Source organism: Lepisma saccharinum, chromosome 15 (assembly GCF_977018435.1).
Source record: "Lepisma saccharinum chromosome 15, izLepSacc3.1, whole genome shotgun sequence".
NCBI classification, from domain to species: domain Eukaryota; kingdom Metazoa; phylum Arthropoda; class Insecta; order Zygentoma; family Lepismatidae; genus Lepisma; species Lepisma saccharinum.
Genome location: NC_139243.1, coordinates 5,681,108 through 5,705,857, shown reverse-complemented (window position 1 = coordinate 5,705,857; position 24,750 = coordinate 5,681,108). Strand labels below are relative to the sequence as shown.

Below are 24,750 nucleotides of genomic sequence, written 5' to 3'. Positions count from 1 at the left end.
GGTTGGATTGATACAAGCATAAAAAAAACTTGAAACTGTTGGGCTTCCTCTCCTGGAAGCCATGGATATATATGAGGATGCAAGAAAGAAACTGTCTGCTGTTGGAGGAGATGTGGAAGAGAAAGCTCGAAGAAAATTTGACGCAGTGACTGAAAGAAACCCAGGTTACGTCAGCTTATTTACAGTGAGCAGCATTCTCAATGGTGAAACAGTTAACCCTCCCAATGATATTTCTCCCGATCACATTCACCTCCTGAAGTACGCTCCGGTTACTTCTTGTGACGTGGAGAGAAGTTTCTCTGCGTACAAGAACATATTATCTGATCGGCGACAAACATTTACTTCTGAACATTTGGAAATGTACCTGGTAACATATTGTAAGTTAAATAATTAAATACAGTGCCTGCCCCAAGATCAAAGGTAACCTGAATTTTTGTAAGTGCTTTTTGAGTGAAAAATTTGGGCAACAAAAATTTACTACTGAACATTTTGAATGGTACCTGGTGACATTGTATATTAAATATTGAATATATTCAAATTGTGGTTAATATTTTTGCTCTATAAGAACATAAGAAATACTTAATGTAAGCATTGTAATATTGTAACTTCAATTTTTGTAAGTCTTTTTTAAATAAACATATCCCTTTGTGAGGAAAAATGTAACAAAAATAGGAAGTAACGTTTGGAATAAATATTTATAGTACATATTTCATTATGAATTTACATATTTTTTACATATTTCAGACATTTTTATTACATATTTATGTACATATTTTAGGGGTTGATATTACATAAAAATCCGGGCTTTAGTTATAACAATCGTCAAATACATTTAGTTAGAACACTTTTAAAACAAGGAAATGTGCTTCTTTTTTCACAATGAGTCCAATAATTTGGCCAATACTGTATGTACATCATATGATTTACATTGTGAGCAACACACATAAACAAGTGTGCAACAGTAGCATTTAAAGCCTTGACACGGAAATCGTTGGGAATAGATGATACTACAGTCCTTATTCTGTCCTTGAGGTCATCGATATGACAAACTTCCGTTCTATAGACACCCTCTTTCACCATAACCAGAAATCGCTGGGTTCCAAATCAGGAGCGTGTGCAGGCCACCACAATACTGCACGTCAACCTTCCCATAGTCTTTGAAAAACCAATCCATTAGTGTTAACATAAGTTTGGCTACCGAAATTAATAGAGAATAATGTAAAACAGCTTCGCGGAAAACATGAGTATCTTAATTATAATTTTGAGTAGCTCTGTATTTACCATACTACAAATATCACATTTCCTTTCATTTTATGACAATTTTCAAAGCAATGCCCCTCTACCCAGTGAAAACCTTTTACAGTTTGAAGCCCAGGGTCGTAGCCTCCCAAAGATCCCCCAAAATTTGCATCTGCTTCCAGCATGACACCTAGGGACTCATATATACAGTATGCATCCAAAACTTTAAGCATTATCGAAGTGTTGATATATCAGAATGACATAAGCATGCTTGCCAAGAGATTGTGCATAGAGCAAAAACCTTTATTGCAAAAAAGTTGCACGTTTTTTAAAAAAAAATCTCAATTTCATTGGGGATGCATAAAATGAAGACAATATTGATGCGAGAAGATTAATACAGGGTGTCGTCTCCCATTTAGGTCACACAAGCCTCGCATGAATATATCATGAATCATGATTAACGATCTCATACCAAAGGCATCGTTAGAGACTCATGAAATTAGAAATTATTTTTTGATAATTTCTGACATTTATTGTGGACTTTATGTAACTTTCTTGTGTAGACATACACACACACACATGTACATACATGGAGGTTTTTAATAAAATCCATTTCCTTTTTCTCATTTCATTCCTGAGTAGGCAAGCAAGACGTGCAACAAGATACAAGAAACATACATATTACGATTCCAACCAAATATGTACAAATAATTTTAAATGAATTTGAAGCTCACTGTGTAATTTGAAACAAAACGACTATATGAATTATTAACATTATTTTTCAGTCCTGATTTGCCTGAGAATGAGGCCATGTTTGCCATTACGGGAGCAGGCATTGCAGACGCAAAAGAATAAATAAACCATTCTTTGTTCTTCCAACACATAGCATTCCTATGACATACATAATCCCATTTCATATCTCAATATTGTGTTAAATAACATATTTTATTAACAAATGCTGTACTACATTGATAAAACGTATATCGTATACTGTATATAAATGCACATTCCATGATTGTACAGATTAATTTGCCTCTTAAAATGTCACAAATATTTGTTCATCACAGTACAATAGACATATTCAGTTTATAAAAATGCATTAAGCAGTTTACAAATGTATGATCAAAATGGACAATTAATACTCTTTAATTTTATTTTTATGTAAAGAAATACTACACACGTGATATTTCTCACATTTATTTTAGTAATTGTTACTAATATTTATTGTACAAGATAATTTATTTTTGTACTGTAATAATTCATTATTTACAGCATAGTTTCTATTTTATCGTTAAATGAGCTTAAAACGTTACTGTAGTATACTGTACCTGAACATGGACCTATTTGTTAGTTAAGTAATATTTTAATTGCATGTTTCATTGTATAATGTTTGCCTAAATGTATTTTAAAACAGTTAGTTCTGTAAGAAGGACTAAATATTTTCATTTTAGGGTGCCATGTTTTCTATTTATGATCTCTGTAACAAAAACTATGCACTTTTAAGATTTTGTTATTAATTGAAATATTTAAGAAAGAACATTCATGTTGTTATTATTTGCAAGATGGAATATTTATTGTGATTCGAAGGGTATTTCGTAAATGTAAATGAGGCTACATTTTTATTAAAAGGCAAGACTGTTTTTGCATTCAAATTGCTACTGAGAGAAATACCTCGAGGAAATTACTGGATGGGATATCCTACAGATTTCAGATTTCCTTGGAGCTAATGTACAGACAACCTTCGAGGTGGAGTTGTTACCACAGCATGCTGCGATCCTAGGGTTTCCAGGTTCGAATCCCAGCCTGTGCATGGGTGTTCTTTCTGAGTGTCCCTTCATCAATTTTATCATATCATCACTCATCCTCATCTTTGCAATTAGCCAAGTGGCAGAAAGACGAACCAAATTAAATCGGGCTAATGCACAGGAGCCGGTAATGACTTTTGAAAGAAGCATGCTACAGTTATTCAGATATTCCCCGCAGTCTGTTAGCATATATTTCCTAATGTGAAAATAAATTTAGACCTTTCAAGAGGGTGATGTCTGTAGAGTGAGATGTTTTTTGATCCACTTGATTACCTTTTGTGACTAAAAAATCAAGTGTGATGTATCCCGTTATATTTCTGTGCTTTAAGTCTGTACTAACTTAAAAATGTATTCATGAGCTCTGTCCAAAAAGAAACCAAACTTTTAGAAAATTTATTTTTTAGCGTCTCTTACAACCAAGGACGTATTTATGGGGAGGGGGTCCAAACCTTCCCCCCCCCCCCGAAAGATTTATCAAGTACTAAAATTAATAATGAAGAATATATTCGTTTAGCCGTTGTTGTATAATTTCCTCTGAACTTATTGTAAGACAAGGATTATATTGGGATCATACAGCTTTGAAGGACAGGAAGGGCGTATTTAGGGAGTCCAGACTCCCCCTCGAAAGACTTATTAAGTATGAATATTAAATAATAAAAATATACTCGTTTAGCATTTGTTTTAATTTCATCTGAACTTATTGTAAGACAAAGATTATATTGGGATCATACGGCTTTGAATGACATTACAAAGAAGATTTATGTACACTACTACTCAAAATAATATGCATAAAATTTTAAAGAGAAACTTATTTTTCTCCAACTACATGTAACATAATTTTTGTTATTCGATAAATATTCAATTATTCATCTATTTGACATTAATTTCATTTGCCAGGGCACTTGTTTTTATGTAAATTATTCCGATCTTAACTGCAGGTAAGCTACGTAATGAATATGCACTCTTACGTATGTATATCTCTATTCTTATGCAGTATTTTTACCTAATCATGTAATAATAATAATATATTAATTTATGTATTGTAATTAGTATTAATTTGATTTATAATTATTTTAATATAAACTATTATTATTATTATTATTATTATTAATAATAATAATGTTATTCCTGAAACACTTGGTTCGCTCCCCACCCCTATTTCTAGATACGTGCCTGCTTACAACTTAGAGTTATCATAATGAATGACACCGTTCTTATCGGAAAAGATGAACATCATCACCTTATGCAAGTTCTACTGTCGTACCTAGGGTGACCAACTGTCAGCCATGAATTTACGGGAGATTTAGTCGCGACAATTTTTTCACATTTTTAGCAGCATAGCATTACTTCAGCAAATGTTTATGGAATGGCTAATATTAAACAAAACAATTAATTTGCATTTTACATAATACACAGATCACAATAGAGAATAAGAATTTGCAAACTTGCATGTTCCTTAGTCCTAATCCATAAGTATAGTGGAACCCTGATTTTACATTTTCCCGCATTACACATTTAGTCTTAATGGTCCCAACATAGCAAAATGTTATAACATTTGCCTGCATTTTAAGTTTTTTCAGCTTGGATCCTTCAGAAATGTAAAATCAAGTTACAACTGTATTTGTCCACTACTGCTGTAGAACTAAACATTAATCAACCACTTCCGCCCGCCAAAGATTAAATGTGCAAGATTTTGCAGTCGACAATTTGGGAAGTTTTGTATGGCTTGCCAAACTCTTAACGAGTTTAAATTTCATGATCTTGTTAAGTACATACTTGTTAATGAAATATATGGGAGCTAAAACATAGGTCTTGGTGTATACCTTGAATCCTATTTGCTATAATGGGAGACTCTTTCACCAGTAAAGACATTGTACTGGTTATGTAAATCATTTTGCCAACTATTGGGAACATTGTTAGAATTGTATTATTTTTTATTGGTAAAAAACAAATAAGAGTCTCGTGAATAATTATTGATATTTTTGTTTGCAGTGTCATTAATGTTTAATCAGGATGGCTACTCACCGGGAATTCCTCGAATTCCTGGAATTATGTGTGAATTATTGGCTCTGGCAATTCTGCATGAATTCTTCTCCGTAGTCATGAAACATTGCAATTTTTATTTATCCAAATCCCATTGAATTTATACATATTTATAAATGCCCTGAGACAAGTTTCTCACAGTTTAGTTTTATTTGTATCGAGGGAGGAAGAGAAAAACTGCGTGGAAAGATAAAACAATTCTTTCAATCCATTTATTTTGTTAGTGTCCTTTGCAGAACAATCTATCTGACAGGCGGAAGATTATTGCAAGATAATCTTGAAATTGATTAGGCAAATTTGAGTTCAAAATTCTTATAGAATTAACAATTGTTTGTAGATTAGCATATCCCGTAACATTTGTGACTTGTAGATATGTTTCAAGTCTGAGTATCTGAAATGGCAAATCTAAACTCCTCACCTTAAATGAAATATTTTGAATACATATACAGTTCAATTTAATTTAATTAGAATTTTTGGGTACATTGGAATCACACAGGCACTTTATATTGTTAACATAGTCGAGTGTGTATGTGTGAGAAGTGGTAATACGTAAGGTTGAAATAGAGAAAACATCTGCTTGTACCCTTTAATTTTTGGAATGTTCGCCTTGAAAACTGGGAATTATGCTTGAATTTTATCATGGTTCTAGAGTGGCCACCCTGTTAATATAAATTTTCGTTTTTACATTTCCTAGAAGGGAATTTTGTATGCTCTTTGCATTATGCAACATAGGTTCATTAATGACATAAAAAGCAACTGTTTAAGGTGGCCGGCCCCCTTAATTTGAGGGTTGTGACTGGCTCATAGTTTTGAAATAGTTCCTCACCCTTTTGTTCCACAAAGAAAAACTTATGCACCCCTCCCAAATTTTTGTTAATTTTATTATTCATCTTCAGCATCAAGTTGGATCCGACTTATAATTGTGAGTCTTTTGACTAACTCATAATTTTGTACTAGTTTTGCACCTTCTTGTTTCACAAAAAATATGTTGGAACCTTCTTAATTGCTGGAAATACGTAGTTTACGAATACATGATTGAATTATTTTGAGTAGCTCATAATTTGGTAATAGTATTGCACCAAAAATATGGTATGATGAAACATTTTTGTTTGTGTGGCTGGTAGTGAATTTTTCAATTCGATATTTGTATGTTTAGTAAGAACTTGCTATTGTAGGATTTAGTGACAATACTTTTTGAATCTAGAAAACCCATCTGTAGTCCACTGGGACATACAAGGTCTTAGATTGCAATCCTAGTTAAAGTGTAGAAATATTTTAACCTATTTTCTTTGTTGTTCTGCACATGTTAAAGAACCTTCAAGTTGTCAATGTACTTGCTGATATAGTAACGTGGAATATTTGTATCCGTATCAGCCGATACCAGTGGTATTGATATCGGTATCGGAAAGTGTCAGTTGTAATTAATTTTGCGATATCTGGTCATACTTTCCTACATTTTGGTCTTTTACAGACTCCCCAAAAATGTTCTGCAACACTTTCCAGGACTCTAATTATCGTGGAAATTATGCAAAATTCGAAGTTTTTTTGGCACCAGTTTTGTGTGAGAAACTGAATTTTATAACATAACATGTAATTTAATATTCTGATGTACTTATTGAATATTTTAAAGCTAAAATCTTGGTAAATTGATACATATTTTCAAGTATCGGTATCAATGGGAATCGGTGAGAGTATCAGCATCGGTTTAGTGGTATCAGTTCAGCACTAAATATTTGTTGGAAAATAAATAGGATTCTAATGTTAAAGTTGTTAATATCAAAATGGTCACTAGAGAAGTTCCATGAAACTTGTTCCAAATAATGAATGCGGCAGATGGAAGAAGAGGAGATATGTTAAGGTAAGATAATGAAGCATCTATTATTTTAGTTGTTGAATTCACATTAGTATAGGTCATGTTGCACTGTAATAGTTGTGTTCATACATGAGTTCACATTCCTACATTTCTGTGTGTTGGTGTCACAGTAAATTTCTTGCAGGTCATCATCATCATCATCATCACCATCCTTTGCCATTTTCTGCCTCTGGCTGGGTCAACATAGAAGTCATGCCTCTCCATTTTTTCCTGGTCTTCCACCACTCCTCTCTTTCCACAGTGTTTCAATCTTGTCCTCTTCTCCTAACACTCTCCACTCTTTCCACCGACATCTTGGTCTCCCCCTTGGCCTTATTCCCACACCTTGTGCATGGTAAGCTCTTACTGGTAGTCTTTCTGCATTCATCTTCTTCGTGTGTCCGAACCATCTCATCTGTGCCTGATCTATCCTGTCCTGAAGCTTCACCACCCCCACTGTCTGTCGGATCGCCTCATTCCATATTCTATCCCTTGCAGGTGATGATGAGAAACAGGGGTGCCCATTCACCCCAAGGCCGAGGATGCATCCCCCCAAATCATTCATCAAAATCCCTTCAAAAGAATTGTTCAACATACCCCCCCCACACACACACATACAAATATAGTTTGGATAAACCTGCATTAATTCATTTTTTGGATGTCTATAATTTGGTTTCATTATTTAAAAAAATACATTTTCGAAATACGTATGTTTTAGACAACGAAAGCTGACAGTATGTTAAAATTATCCAGTCAGTCGTAGCACAGGAAAACATACAAGCGAAACAAGTTGTGCATGAAATCCTCCAACACTAAAACTGAAGTCCGCATGTCGCAAACAAAGAAAACACCAGACATTGTTTACTGGCCCTAGATGCCAACAATTGAAAGGTGCATGGAATTCGAATCCTTTCATTGCAATTGAACATAAAACGTGCAAAACTCCTCATGCTCACTCCCATTGTTAGTGTATTGACTCAACCTTGTTCTTAATAGTTTGTCTGCTTGACTAACCTTGTATTAATGCGAAAAGCATGCCCCCCCCCTTTTGAAACCAATTCTAAAAGCATAAGAGGTGGTGGTTCACTTCAACCCAATTGCCGCGATCACCCACAGATAGGAGGAAAAACTAATAACCATAACTAAAAATCAATAACAAATTAATTAAACGAAAAGATCCCCCCATTTTTGTGTGATGATATATAGAATTGGTAGCTAAACTATAAAATTTTGTTCCCCCAAAATATTTCCATGATGCATGCACGTCATGAATTTCTCCTGTGGGCACCCCTGATGAAAATGGTTTTCTTAGTAGTGAGTAAAACATTTGCCACATAATTTTGCCACACCACTTGTGCAGTGATATTCGTTGTGCATATATGGTTGCCACCAAGTCCAAAATTGGACTCTGTCTAACAAACAATCCATACTAAAAAAACAGACACCTACATGCATGAAAAAATAAGTATTAAATGAACAGATATTCCTTTAAAAACATACACACTCACATATGAATTGCTTTAATGGAATACATAAGCTCTTCCAATCATATTTGCAGAAATTTTACACATATTGTTCACTATTTATTGTTATAATTTTAGCTTGTCGATGTGGATGTCCTGGCAAAATCGCTTTGACCTCTGTCGTAGCTTTTTGATTTGAAAAAAGTTTAAAAAAAACGTGAGTGGGTTTTCCTATGTCAACCCTGCCTAATATTGCGAAACGAATCCATCCACAACATTATCAATGTGACCAGAAGTATTATTCTGATATATTTAATTTTTCTATTTCTTCATAAGTGCCTTTATTAATAAGACTTGTTCTCTTACTGTGTAGGTTATTATTAGGACCAGATTTTTAGGTAAATGCATATTTTTTTTTGTTACTTCGGAAGTTGCTCACAATCGGTAAGAGTGCTGACCATATGTCTTATTTCACATAAAAATGCATAATTGTACCTTTGGCACATAAAAAAACATATTTCTAGGAAAAGAACATAAAATGTATATCTTTTAGAAATTTCAGACAAAATAAAATTTTTCGAATTCTCTGTGTAAATGCATATTTTAAAGTTAAATGTTGTTTGACAGAATTTTGAATGTGCTGACATCCATGGCAATGTGGTTAGCGCACCATGCTATGATACCAGAGGTTCCAGCTTCAAATCCCAGCCTCGTCATGGGTGTTATTTGTGGATCCATTCATCAATTGCATCATCGCACTCATTTTAGTTGTTGCGATAAGCCAAAAGTGGAGAAAAAGCAACACTCAAAAAAAAAAAAAATATATGGATGAAAATATTCTTGACTTTTAGCCACATATTTCTGCTGTTTTTAGAACATAACAAATAAATACTTTTCAGTTTTCTTGTAACTAAAAATCCACTTCCTAGTTATGATTATATATTTTTATACGTGGGCAGATCGGAAAGTAACGCACAATAATTTTTTTCGCAAAAAGTTTAATATGTAACAAAAACCAAACAAATCACAAATGAACTGACATCTTTGACCTACTTTTCTACATAGTCACCAAGTTTCTCAACACATTTCTCCCATCGTGGTACCAGTTTCAATATGCCCTGTTCGTAGAAGTCCGTTTGGTTGGAGTTTAGCCATCTGCGGACTCCTGATTTCACTTCCGCATCTGTCGCAAAGTGTTGGCCGGCCAGGAATTCCATCTTGGGACCAAACAGATGAAAGTCCGATGGTGCCAGGTCCGGACTGTAAGGTGGATGCTGGAGCACCTCCCACTCAAATTCGGTGAGTTTCTCACGAACAGGAGCAGCAACATGGGGACGGGCATTTTCACGAAGAAGTTTGACACCATCAGCATGAATGTTGCGGCGTTTGTCACGAAGGGCACGACACAACTTAACCAAAGTTTTAATGTAGACTGCAGCATTCACAGTGGTCCCGTGTTCAGCAAAGTCCACTAATAACACACAAAACATGTCCCAGAACACTGTCACAAGCACTTTCCTAGCAGATGAGTCACTTTGAATTTTTTTCGTACTGGGGAACCAGCATGTTTCCACTCCATAGAGGCCTGCTTGGTTTCGGGCGTGTAGTGGTACGCCCACGACTCATCACCAGTGACGATTCCTTTCAGAAAGTCATGCCCTTCTGCGGCGTAACGCGTTAAGTGATCCATGCTTGTCATCATTCGCTGGCCCTTGTGGTGGTCTGTCAGGTTCTTAGGCACCCAGCGAGCACTAACTTTACGGAATTTCAACGTGTCATGAACAATGTGGTACACCGCACCATAGGAAATGTTGAACGTATGCGATAAGGTTCGCAGGTGCACACGCCGGTCGTTCACAATTGCTGCCTCAATGGCGCGGATATTCTGCGGAGTTGAAGCTGTAACCAGCTGCCCGGAGCATGGCGAATCACTAAGGTTCACACGGCCCTCTTGAAAGAATGCACACCACCTGGAGACATTGCTACGGTCCAGACAGTCGTCCCCACGCATGTCCCTGTGAATTTCACTCGATGTATGGTCTTTGGCTCACAAAAATCGAACCACACTTTGCTGTTCTTCACACGTGGACGACAGTAACATGCGCGCCATGTTTGTTTCGTAGTTCAGGCTTCTCTCGCTAGAGCTGCAGAGGGGAAAAACATACCCTCTGTGGTGCAAACTTCAAACTCTCTCGTCGTACAATTTCAGCATTCCAGCTGCAACATCTGGGGAGAAAAAAAATATTGTGCGTTACTTTCCGATCTGCCTAGTACTAGGAATGATTTTTAATGTACAATTAATCCTGTTTAACATATCATTTAATGTGGATGGTGGATAGGATGCTCTATTGTCCAGAGGATAACTTGCAGGTTGCAGTCAAGGAAAGTAGGAATATCATACTTCAAGATCAAGTTATCACGGGGAAAAAGTATAAAGTATGGAGTCAAATAAGGACTGGAATGTTTCAACTGACAGGAAAGGATTATCAAAACATTTCTTATATTCAATTGTTGTTGATAATCGATGTAATACACATTTAGTTATTGGTTTCATCCGAACTTCAAACAACAATAATTTCTGTGTTAATGAACCAAGTGTAACAGAAGACAGTAATGATGAGGATGACTTTATAGAACACCTTACGTCGAAGAAATTGACCTATCTTTAGCACCGGAAGATGTAGAGGGAGACAGGAATATACAGGGTGTTACCGTGTCCTTCATTCAAACTGGCAGGGTGTATGGAGACTGACCCAAGTACCAATATGAGGTAAGGAATCCCACTCCGGAAACGCGTCATAAAAATGTTATAAGCTAAAACCAGTTGGGGCTTCCTGTGAGAGTGGAATACAACAACTGAAGTATGCAGCTTGTAGATTTAATACAAACATTACTATCGTGTATCGTAGCACTCTTTGACGAAAACATTACAGTAGTTGTTGAAAATGGCATCCCCCCAGCATAGATGCAGGCACGACAGCTTCGCAAGAAGCTCTGTCGCATCCGCTCTAACATCCCTGGAGCCGTTATACAAGCAGTATATTTTATTGACTTATTCCACTGTCATAAGCAGCCCCAGCTAGTTTTGGCTTATAACTTTTTAACCCTAGAACACTACAGTGTTCCAATATTAGTGTAACTACCGCTATGTAAATTTTACGTACATAAAGGAATTGATTTTTAAAACAACGTCTTCGGTAACACGTCCAACTACCATGCTAAAGGTCCCGGGTTCGATCCCCGGACGGTTCAAATCCGGGAACTTTTCTAACGGAAGCGGCCGCGGTGCGCACCCAGCATCGAATGACATGGGTACCTGGGGGAAACCGTGGGGGGGGGGGGTAAAGGCGGTCAGGGGCATGATGCTGATCACATCACCCCCACTCTTGACCGGATCAAGAAAGTGTGGGGCGTTACCCCCACACCCCCTATATGCCTTCATGGCATGGTGCTAAGCACAGGGGAGCACTTTGCAAATGAAACAAATTTCTATTCATTGTGAACATTATTTTGTTTATTTTTCCTTATATTGGAATTTTATTCTTCATTTTAAAATGTATAAAAATGGTTTTATTAAGCATAGAATATTTTAAGACCAGCCCATTCGTACATTAAGAATGAAGGCGAAAAGTTTTAACAATAAAAAGCAAACAATAATAATATTCATAATGTTGTAAATAAGGAACAAATGTAATTTTTAAGTTTTATAAGAAAATAGTGCATGTTTTAAACTTTCGTTTTCAAAATATAAGTATCCAAATCAAATTTACAAATGTTAAAATTACGTGAAAGATTTTTCTCATTTTACTACAGCTACGTAAAATTGATGTACAGTGCACAACAGAACAAACCAAATCATGACGATCAGCGCTTGCACCCTCCTTACCACAGTACTTCCTTATGTCCGACAGACAACTTGGTGGAGGGGTGTGCAGGTGGGAGGTAGGGGAGGGATTTGAGCGCAAAGCATACGCAAATTTTATGTATGGTAGTGTTCTAAGACACAATACAAGAACACTTTTGGGATCATGCCAAACTTACCAGTGCAGTTGTGTTCAGAGTTTCAGAAAGTCCCGAGTTCTAGGTCATACATAAAAATCATAGGTTCATGTAAATTTTGTAATGCTTCATTTGTTGGAAGAATTGAAAATCTGCCCTGTCCTCCAATGAAAAGAGTTTTTATTAAATGTACATGCAAGGGCTCTTTCAAAAATTTACATCCTGATTATGCCATGAAACGAGCCTTATCTGGGGTAGCAAGAGAAAATGCTTGTCATCAAATGGTAACTGAGAAAGTTTGAGCTAGTGTCCTAAAGAAATCGAATGACATTTGTACCTTTGACAGCCATTTTGAGAAATGCAAGATATGATAAGATGAAACAAGTTTGCACACATGATGAGGTTATGGCTGTTGCTGGAGCAAAGTACCAAGTACCCTGTATGGGCACAGTAAGAGACATCTCCTATGACAAACACAACTACAGCGCAGGTCAGATACACGTATACCGTGCTTCTTGTAACCAAGAATCGGTACCATCTTTTGGCATTGATGTGACTGGAAATGTCAAACCAACAGAGGGAGGTCCTGATGTAAAAACTATACTACCCAATCAGCTCATTGACTGTCACATGCTGCAGGAAGGCCTAAACTCCTTCGCAAACTGGTGTAAGCAGACGGGAATGATCATAAATGTGAATAAGTGAAACGTAATGTCAGTCACCAACAAAAAAAACAACCATCTCACACGAGTATAAAATCGGCAGTTTGACGGTGAGGCATACGAGAGTTGTCGTTGACCTTGGTGTCCACTTCACATCTGACCTGTCGTTCAACACCCATTATCAAGCCCTGGTGAAAAGGTGCATAAAGCTAGTTGGTTTCATTAGAAGAAATTTTCTGTTTAATTTTTCTGTGCCTACGGTTGTAAAAATATATGTCACACTCGTTCGTTCAGTACTGGAATACTTCAGTCCCATATGGAATCCACAGTACAAAACGTGGCAAGAGGAAGTGGAGAGCGTCCAAAGGCAGTTTGTGAAATGGCTGTGCTTCAGGGTGAACATTGAATATCACAAAAAGAACTATACATCTTTATGCAAGCATTTCGGTCTGGAAACTTTGTTCAACAGAAGAGTCGTCAGTGATGTTATTTTTTTACAGAAACTGATTAATCATGGCTGTGAGTGTTCTGCACTGTTAGAAAGTATAAATTTTAATGTAGGTCAAAACAGTGCAAGAAACCGAAAATTATTCTACACGGAGAGGTCAAGGGTCAACACGCATAGGTTTTCACCTGCAGTGCGCATACAGGACATGGTGAATTAACTATTAAAAACTGTAGACTTCGATATGTTCACAAACTCATGTAGTGTGTTGAAATAAAAGATAATCACAACAATAAGTTCATAAATTGATGTAAATATTTTGTAGATAGACGCTCATACTTTCATGTATTATTTTTCCTCTCTCTCTCTCTTCTCTCTTGTTATTTATTCACAGTGTATTATGTTCAACATAATTGGGAAATGTATCCTGTGCTGAACAAATAAATAATAATAAAAGCTGGACCAATTTTATTATACAACACCGTTGTAAGACATTTCTGGACATGTGAAATTTAATCAATGGCAGTCATGATTTCAGGAAGGCATGACACTGAAACCATCTTCTATTGGTTGACAATGTGGTAACGGGAATGTGCACCTTTACCACAAGAAGTTGTAATTACCATGCCTAAGGCTTTAATGTCTGTATGTGTACAAGTGTCAGCTCTGTGTCCCTTCTTGTTTTGTTAGAAATGATGTGGCACATGTTAAGTACCTAATGAGAAGGTGGTTGAATTTGTAGTGTCAACATTGTAAACCAAGCGAGTTTTACCTAAAAACATTGGCAAGCAGTCCAAAGTCAGGACATAGATCATTTTGGATGTCTACTGAAGGATACTATCATAGGCGCCGATGTTGGGGCAGAGCCCCCCAAATAATTTTTCTTAAGAGGATCTAATGTATTATTTTGCTTCTTTTGTAAAGTTTACTCTGAATTGTGCCACATGAACTTAACTTTAAATCATCAACTTTGGGGGCTGAGACCGCTAAACCATCAACTTTTGGGGGGGGGGCTATGACCAGACAACAGCAAAACACATGACTTATTACTATATACTAAGTATGTAATTATGAGTATTGTTAAAAATTTTTACTAAAAAGAGTTTCAAAAGACGATGTGCATGAACTAGGGTAGTGGATGGGACGTTCGACATACAAATGGTTCTCACATGACATCCAGAACGAGATCATTAATATATTAGGGAAATCTGTTTTGCGCTCCGTGGTGGCAGATATTAAAAGTCGGGAATAACATAACATAACATAACCCACAGCGCTACAGCCCTTGAAGGGCCTTGGCTTACCTACCGACTGCTGGTCTCCCTCCCACACTGTTCCTCCGTCACATATTATCGCGTGGAGATCTTAGACCAGTATTGGGGTGACGGGTGATCAGCCCGACGAACCCCCAGCCGTTGTTGTAGGTCTTCTCGACCGGGTTACGCTCACTCACTCGGAGCTCCCCAATTTCCTCACGATGGTGGGTTGCCACCGGCCCTATACGTAGGCCGAATAAATTCCTACCAGAGCCGGATTCGAACCTACGCCGTCCCGCAGCGAACGATCTCAAGACGAGTGAACGCCTTAACCCGCTCGACTACGGAATATTTTGCTATTATGGTTGACGAAACTTGTGACATATCCATCCATGGACAATTAATATTCTGCATTCGAACTGTGAATAAAAATTTTGATATTTTTGAGGAATTCATGGGCTTTTATGAGATTCCGAACACTGAGGCCAAAACTTTAAAAAAGGAGAGAGTGAGTCATTCATTAATTTATTTCAGTGATCAGAGCCCCCCCAATAATTTTGACAAGTCAGCGCCCCTGGATACTCTAACTGTTGAAATGATAAGATCATTACTTGATCTTTTTTATGTTGTTACTTATGTATGGTTATTAATTAATTTAATTAAATTTGCTGGTTTTTAGATTCCTGTATGTGTTTATTTTGATGACATGTATTTTTTTGTACCCTGTATATGCAATCTTCGTGTATATTCTATGTGATGATATTTTTTTGAACTCTTTGCCGTTGTAACTGGAGAGAGTTAAAAAATTCCTATAATGGGTTTGGTCATAGAAAGTTCCAAATACCCAAGTTTTCTTGAAGCACAAGAAGCCGAAGATAGCAACAGTGATATTCATGTTCCAATAGAAAATGAGAATCTAAGATGCAAACAAACATCTATAAAGTACGGAAGGAGCACAGATCATCATCCTTCATCTTATTACATGTTATCTCCATTATTGTATGCACTAGAAAGAAATCAGAGAGATGACTGAAGATAAGAATTGGCTTTCCAAAAGAAAATTAATATACCTAGAAAAGAAAGCATGCTGAACTGAGTAAAATTCAGCCAACACTTTCTACTCCTGTTGTTAAAAATACACCAAGACTTACCAACAGTCTCATGAAGATTGGAGATAAGAAAATTACATTGGTAAACACCTGTAAATAGGATAATACAAATTGTGTGTTCGTCACACTGTGACAGTGACAATGGCATTGATGGTGATGATTTCCAGATAGATTTCATAAATAATGGAATTGTAGGAATTACGTACAGGGATAGAACTCTATTTAATCATGCTTGTCCACCCTAAAGTACAATTATTATTATTGCTATTGAAGTAGGGTCACACTTAAGCTTACAGTTTATTTTACACAGATTATCTTACTATAAAAATAGATTTTTACCACCAGGAATTACTGAAGTGAAGTGTGAAGCAACGATAATAAGTTTGCCTGTGAATATTCTTAAATGATATCCATGCAGCTTTGAAGAGGCTATTTGTTCAAACATGGATTGCCCAGTTTATATGAGACTAATAACCAGGGCTCGTAAGTTGAAGACCTATAAATTGCCAAAAAAAAAATACCTAGAAATATAAAAAAAAGGACCTAAAAACTGAAAAAAGGACGTATAAATGTGATCCAAATTACGAGGGTCACTATTTATATTTTGAGCCTTGGCAACACTGATTGAAGTTAGGCGCGATTTGACGTTTGCCCGGAATCGTCTGGCATTATTGACCATAACGTACTTCAAATGTTTTATCAATAGCTTCATTTGCGTTGTTTATGTTGCCTTGGAGATTGCGCGACAACAATAAAATGGAATTAACTCGTGAACATTTTCGTGCGATGATTTTTTACGATTTTCGACGTGGATTATCAAGACAAGAGTGCATCGATCAACTTACTTCCACATTTGGCGATGAAGCCCCATCCTTTGCCACTGTGAAATGCTGGTATAACAAATTTAATCGTGGCCGCCATTCGCTCACCAACGAGATTCGCGAAGGTCGTCCAAAATCAGTTGTTGTTCAAGAAAACATTGATGCTGTGCAAAACCTAATACTGCAAGATCGTCATGTGACATACTGTGAGATTGAGGCAACCATAGGCATTAGTTCCACCAGCATATATAAAATATTACATGATCATTTAGCTGTGAGAAAGGTATGTTCTCGTTGGATCCCACACAATTTGACAAAAACTCAAAAAGACGCTCGCGTCAACTGGTGCAAACAAATGCTCAATAAATACAATCGTGGTGCTTCAAAAGACGTATATAAGATTGTAACAGGTGAGGAGTCATGGATATATGCATATGAGCCGGAACGTAAACAGCAGTCGACTGTATGGGTGTTCCAAGATGAATCCAATGCAACAAAAGTTGTTCGCGCTCGAAGCACATCGAAACAAATGGTCGCCTGTTTTTTCGGGAAAACTGGTCATGTGGCAACTGTGCCTTTAGAGGAACGTAGAACGGTCAACTCTGAATGGTACACAACAATTTGTTTGCCAGAGGTCTTCGGTCAAATACGGAAAACAAACAAACGCCGTCGGATCATTCTTCATCAAGACAATGCCAGCTGCCACACATCTCGTCTAACAACCGACTTTATGAACAGTCAAAAAATCGAATTGATGGGTCATCCGTCGTACAGTCCTTATTTGGCACCCAATGACTTCTTCATGTTCCCGAATGTCAAGAATAAATTGCGTGGACAACGATTTTCGTCGGCGGAAGACGCCGTTGATGCGTTCAAAAACCATATTATGGAGGTGTCTCAAGAAGATTGGAAAAACTGCTTTGACAAATGGTTCGAACGAATGCAAAAGTGTATTGACCATAAAGGAGAATACTTCGAAAAACAATAAAGCAGTTTTCTATGCCAAATTCCTGTTTTTTCATTGTTAGGCTCAAAATATAAATAGTGACCCTCGTAATTAATAACTTCAGTTTTAATTACATATTTAATGAATAAAAAAATACAAAATTCTGGTGGTATGGAACACACAGTGCGAAAAAACTATATGAATGAAATGCATCTTCTTTCAATCCAAAAAAGTTTTTCTCTCGTTTCAGGGATAATTCAAATATATTTATTTTTTTATTTCTTTACTACAGAAAGGATGTTTAAGAGGTGATGAACTAATGATGATTCGAATTGAGAATGGGCAGTAACAACGTAATCGAAAGAAGGTGAAAAAAAAGCCGTTAAGACCTAAAAAAATACTAAAAAGGACAAATAAAACCCACCTTTTTCTGGCCTACAATGACCCAAAATGAACATATACACTATCTACCAAAAAATAATTGGGCACGTGTACAAAATGGTTGTCTGGTGGTGCGAACCCTGTTAGAACCTCGTGGAGACACCTCTTGCTGCTATAACAGCAGCCACCCTGTCAGGCATGCTCTCGACTAGTTTTGTGGAGGACATCCATTGGAATGCGTCGCCATTCCTCTTGCAAGATCGCACTCAGTTGGACAATGGAATTTGGCCGCATCTCCCGAGACCTCACCCGCCAGTCCAATGCCTCCCAAAGGTGTTCTATGGGATTGAGATGAGGACTCTGTGCAAGCCAGACCAATCGGTGAACATTGTTGTCGGCATACCACTGCATAGTAGCCTCCAGAACATGCCACCTAACATTGTCATCCTGGAAGTAACAGGGGTCCATTCCGTAAAAACGCCACAAGGTTGGGAGTATTTCATTGTCTAGTATTGTACAGTATGCCTGTGAGTTCATTGTGCCACGAACAACCACCATTGGTCCCACTAAATGATTCAAATTAGATACTAAATTAACCACCATCATAGGTGCCCAATTACTTTTTGGTAGATAGTGTATTATGTTGGGCCTCGTCTTCGGACACTAGGAAAAAAATGGATTTTTCCTCAACTTTCAAGCCCTACTAATAACCTATGGTGCAAAAGTGCTTGAGGGCTGACTGCCTTCCTCACTCCCACATGCCTCAGCAGAGGTGGGCAATCATCCGACCAGTTACGGGGTAACATGTGGCCAGCACTACAAACCCTCACTCGTCGTCGTATGCTTTCCATAACCAGGTTACTTGTTCGTAGATCTCCAATTTCCTCATGCTAGTGGATGTCCTCCGGTCCCCATACCCGAAATCTCTGGTGGAAAGTTGTTACACTTCCCCCAGTAGACTCAAACCTATGTGTGTCCCAGAACTTGACATCTTAGAATGCGGGACAGTTTCTATAAAACTAGCACAAAAAAAAATCGTTAGTAATGACAAGAACAAAGTATGAAGCTGTAGTTTAGTGCTGCATGCCTATAAACGATGAACTGATGAAGGCGTAGTCTTCAGGGTACAGAAAGAGACAATTCAAACATTGTCATGAAACGAGAATAGACTCATTAAATTACTTTATGCCCCTCCCGTTATTGAAACTGATGGACACAAGTGCTATTTGTGTTGTGCTATTGGTTTCCAAGGAGATAGAGATGTGCACCGACATAGTATGGTTACATGCTGCCATTTTCCTCGCTCTCGTTCAGCAACCCCTGGTGATAGAAGTTTGAAACTTGGAATGGAGAAGGGGGAAAGTCTGAAGAGTACAATGCATGGTTGCTCAAAACCCAAAATGTCTCTACACCATCACAAAAAAAAATAGGAGGCATTACTTTTCAGCCCGCCCTCGTATAACATATATATATATAGCAAAAAGGTGCATATCAGTCCATGAAGAATCTCTCCATGTTTGCACTTGTACCATGTAATTGTACATTTAGCTGCTATGTGGCAGGTTGACACAGTTAACGCAAATGTAACATTGCTAAACACGAATTTTCTAAATCTGAGTCGGTTGTGACAGTACAATAGAGATTTTGTACGAACAGAAGCACTTGCAGACAATTTGTGCATGGTACAAGTTCGAGGAGACTGGCTGCCTGTGATATGTCGCAACATGTGTTTCAGGAACTTGATTTCTGAATGAATGTGTATGATTCATAATCGGGGTAATTATACGAGCACCCCATATGCCAAACCTTAACCATTTTTTGTATTCGTAGTTCTAGCCAGTAATAGCAGTAACGAAGGGGCACTGGTGTCTGGGATATGTGAACCAGGGATTCACATATCAAACACCTGTACAAGACATCCTAAACTTGGGAGAAATTCTTTATGTACTGATATGCACCTTTTTTTTGTATGTGTTGTACGCAAGGACGTATTTAAGGGGAGATCCGGACCCCCCTCCCCCCACAGACTTACTAATTACAAAAAATAGATAATGAAATTAATAAAATAACTAAAATTAAATAATGAAGATATACTTGTTCTTTAATCGAGGCTTATTTGTTATTTATTTTCACCATACCTATTGGAAGGCAAGGATTATATTGTAATAATACTTTGAATGACAGTGGCAAAATACATTTATGCAAGATTTATTACTACTTACAATGTAACATTCATAAAATATCACCAGGAACTTTACTTTTCGTCAACTGGATCAAACCACTTTTTTTATATAATTAATAAATATTCAATTCTTTATCTATTTCACATTAATTTCCTTGCCAGGGCAAGGTACACATTTTCCCGACCTTAACTACACGTAAGCTAGATAATGAATACGTGCTGTTATATCACTATTCCATACTCTGCTTTACCTATTCATGTAATAAAATATGTTAATTTGAATATTTTAATTAATAATATTGTAATTAATTTAATATAAACATTATTTTTGTTTAAACATTATTATTATTTTGAGACAGTTGGTTCGGACCTCCCCAAAACATTTCTAGATGTGTGCCTGTTTGCACTATAAACATTTTAAACCCCTGAGGGAATTATGAATCACCCTGTATTATTGGGACAGTTCCATATGGTGGTAGGGTGATCGATTTGGCCCACGGGGTAGAAGATCAAAGGAACCACTTGACTACGCTTGGGAAAATGAGAACTTTGCTCCTTACCTCCTTATGATTTTCTTTCCCTCTAGACTTTCACCTTCATTCTTGACTTATATTTCTTCTCTTCTTTAACTTCCTTTTCTGTCGCATTTTCTCCTTTATCCTCTTTCTCTCATTTTCCCTGTCTATCTTTCAAACTTCTTTCTCAATTGTTTATCTTTTCCCCCCCTCTAATTTATCTAACATGTTTCTTTCATTCTCTCTCTCTCTCTCTCTCGTTTCTCCCATTTCTCTCTTACTCCCTCTCTCTTTTAAAATGTTTTACAGTGACCCATAAACATGACACCACAATTGTTTTCAACATGTAGGATGTCATGGCACCATTTCTTCTTGTGATAGAGAACAATTTGGTGACTGATTTGGTAGCAGAGACTACTTGCTTCAAAACAAATGAATAATTTCCTGATGCTGAAGTAAAAGTAGAATGCAGCGCAAATCAGGCTTTGTTCGGGGTAAGAATGTAACAGTAGATACTTTGTTAAATAGTATTGTCACTATTGAAGGAGAACTCCATCAATGTTTTAATGTATGTGGTGGACTTGGTAAGAAGTGTTGAGGTCATATTGGGATTGGTGCGTATTACTCACAATATTAAAAATTAAATAATATTTCTATTAAGAACACAATAAAAATATCATATAAAAGCTATTTTACTTACGTATTTGTGAGTCTACTCCTTGAGTTAGCTGCGTTTCGGTGAAGCGACTATCCCTTTCTAAAGGCGTTCTTTAAGCATGCAATACAGCCATGCCGCGTCGTTATATCATACAAGAAAAGGTTAGACAGATTCAATGAAAAGTAACAGTGTGTACCCAACATTGAGAAGTATGTAAGAAATTAATTAACCAAATGAAATATTGAGGCATAACTGCTCATCCTCATTCAATAACCCTAAGTCTGTAACCAATTAATTAATCTCGACACTCTTCTTGCTCTGTCTGTCTTACACATTGAAACATGTTGCTTCTTTTGCGTATAGTGACAATAAATTCATTCACAATAAAGACTAGTTCAATACTGCATGATGCTACGAGTCAGGCACGTATCCAGAGGGGGGGCTAGAGCCCCCTCTGTAATTTTTCGATTTACACTAGATAAAATGAGGTTTTTGGCTTGTGTGTGTGAAATAAAATATTGTGATTATAATTTAAAGAGAGATATAATTATCGAGGAAAAGCGGAGAATGTTGTAGAACCTGAGGGATAATCCTGTTATATTAATATTGTATGTAAACTTTTCTTGCTCTTTCGGAGTTGTCGCAACGAACTTGAGCATTATTTAAAGATTTGTCAGCATGTGGAAGTTGCACAACAAAGCACTGTTGAAGGCAGCGCCATGAGTCGGGCGATTCTTTGGATTACTAATTCTCTGAAAAGCTCAAGAGGGAACGTTCTTGAATAGGAGGTGGAGTCGAACTACAAAACGTTTTATGTGCGGAACATTCCAGAATATAATATGGATATAAATACGCGGATTCAATTTCACGGTTGGTCTGTACAACAGAATCATTCGATAAGACTTCAGGAGTAAGTGTGACAGTCGATTAGTGATCAGTCAGTGTCCATTGACAGTTTTATAAGATGTAGAGATTGGGGGGGGGGGAGAACTAGTGACACATTTTGATGGAAAGTGCTGAAGTCGACCACTATTACAAGTTCGGGTCCAAAGCTGAAGACATTGCCGACAGTGTAGTGCTAGTTTCGGATCATGAGCCGAAGAGATCGAAGGTCTCTAAAGTAAATATTTCAGCAGTAACGGGCATTGGAGCATCATTTAAAAAAAAAAAAAAAAAGGAGGATCACAGATCGACTGAAAATCTAAGTTTTGAGTGACGATTTATTAGTGGCCGGACCAAGTTTCCTGTATGCAGTCCGAGAGTTTCGTGGGTTAAAAAAGGACTTTTAAGTCAACTGTTTTGGAAAAACACTCAAACACTAACTACCACAAAGGGGCAGCCATGAAGGCCGAAAATTTTATGAATGTCGAGAAGAGAAAGCAAGAAGATGTTGCATATGTACTAGAAATTTTAGCGGAAAAAGCAAGCTTGACCATGACTCCAAAACCAGGGTCTCTGGCATATACCGTGCCATTCTTCGTTCTACCAAGTGAGCTACCGAGTCACCCTTGGCTGAAAACCCCAGCTGAACACGATTCCGATGACCTCCATCAGTTCTAGGCCTTTCACTCCATTCTCTCACATAGCTGAGATTTTTTCAGCTGTGGGTTTTCTTTAAGAGCATGATAAACTCAAGATCGCGCAGTACTGATGTCTAACACATTCATCCCCATAATATTCCCTCAGTCTCAGATGAATGTCAATTTGTAGCACATTTTCTGCGGTTATAAAGTCAATCACGGCACGCTATTTCAGGCGCTTCACCAACATTGTATGGTTACATGCTGACATTTTCCTCGCAATAGTTCAGCACCCCCTGGCGATAGAAGTTTGAAACCTTCAATGGAGAAGGCGGAAAGTCTTATTATAAGTGCAATGTATGGTTGCTCAAAATCCAAAATGCGTTTACAAGGTAACAAAGAAAATAAAAACATAGGAAGCGTTACTTTTCAGCACGCCCTCGTATATATACTTTATTGCAGAGCCATTTCAGGATTGTAATGTTGTTCATTGACATTCCAAATTACAGTTTGCAGAATTTCAACACAAAATGTTAATAAGAAATGAAATTAGACATGCCATATTTAATGCAAAATGTTGAATTTTTCACGAGTTTTGTATCTCCTAAACCAATTAAATCTCAAACTCAAAATTTTTACTGAAGTTACTTATCCTGAAGTACTGTATTGTGTACAAATTTCAGATTTTTAAACAACTGCCCACCAGAGATATTTAACCCTGAACTTGGAATTTTTTAACAAAAAGTACATGTTTATGACCCTGTAGAAAAAAAAATATTAAAGTCTCAAGCTTCAAATAATTTTGACGTACTCTATTGGTACACAGGTACTTGCGAAAAAAAATTCAAGTGTCAAGCAAACTGCCTTCCCCCTCAAACAAAATGTCCGAAAATGTCATTTTGAGCGATTAAAATACACAATTTTAACCTTAAAATTTATTATGAAGGAATAATATTTAGAAAATTAGACACAAATATAATTGTAGCCTATAATGTGCTTAACATCACAGATTTTGTCTCATTGTCGTAGGACTTACCAGAGCTGAGAAAAAAAAGTTGCCGCTGATGCTTACGAATGGAGAAAATGACACGCGCCATGATAAAAAAATGCCCGCCATCTTCAAATCGGTGATAGTAAAAATAAAATGAGAGTGGTTCTGAACTATCAATATATGAGGCTCACACCACTCAAAAAATAAACTTTTTTAAAAATGGTCAAGCAACCAGGTTGTATGATTTCATATGGATTGACCCTATGGTATATCGCGTCGACCTCCGTGGCAGTTAGCACAGTGAGCTAAAATGCCAGGGATCCTGGATACGAATCCCATCCTGGCCATGCGTGTTCTTTGCGAGTGTCTCTTCATCAATTTCATCATATCACTTATCCTCACCTTCATGATAGCCAAACGTGACAGAAAAATAACATAAAATAAATCAACCAACCAATATGGTGTATCATCATATTTTTCAGTCATGTAATTTTTATTTTTAAATGCCATTTAAAACAAAAACAAAACTTACAAACAGTAGAAATGAAATATTTGAGAACAGTGTGAAAGACCAGAAGAGACAAAATCAGAAATCAAACAATCAGAATCACAATAAACACAAAACCAATATGTTGAGCAAGCACAACTCGGATGGTTTGGACACCTCAGCAGAATGCCTGAACATCGAATACCTAAACAGGTATGGGAGGATTAGATGTGAAGGTACTGAAAGGAAGACCACGTAGGACATGGAATGAGGGAATGAAGGATAAATTGAGCAGGAGGAACTTGTGGAATGAAGGAAGGAAGTTGGCAGAAGATCGTGACAGATGGCGAGCTCTCTCTAAAACTTCGACACCAAT

At 37.0% G+C, this 24,750-nt stretch overlaps 1 protein-coding gene across 2 annotated transcripts in view; it reads left to right on the top strand.

Annotated features, from left to right (window-relative positions):
* Nucleotides 1-2,367, top strand: part of LOC145999374 (meiotic recombination protein DMC1/LIM15 homolog) — a 32,884-nt gene extending 30,517 nt beyond the window's left edge. For both annotated transcript variants that reach the window (XM_083136319.1, XM_083136320.1), the window contains exon 8: nt 2,025-2,367. In XM_083136319.1, coding sequence (XP_082992445.1) covers nt 2,025-2,094 — 70 coding nt within the window. In that variant the 3' untranslated portion in view covers nt 2,095-2,367. The remainder of the gene's footprint in view (nt 1-2,024) is intronic.
* The last annotated feature ends 22,383 nt before the right edge of the window (nt 2,368-24,750 follow it).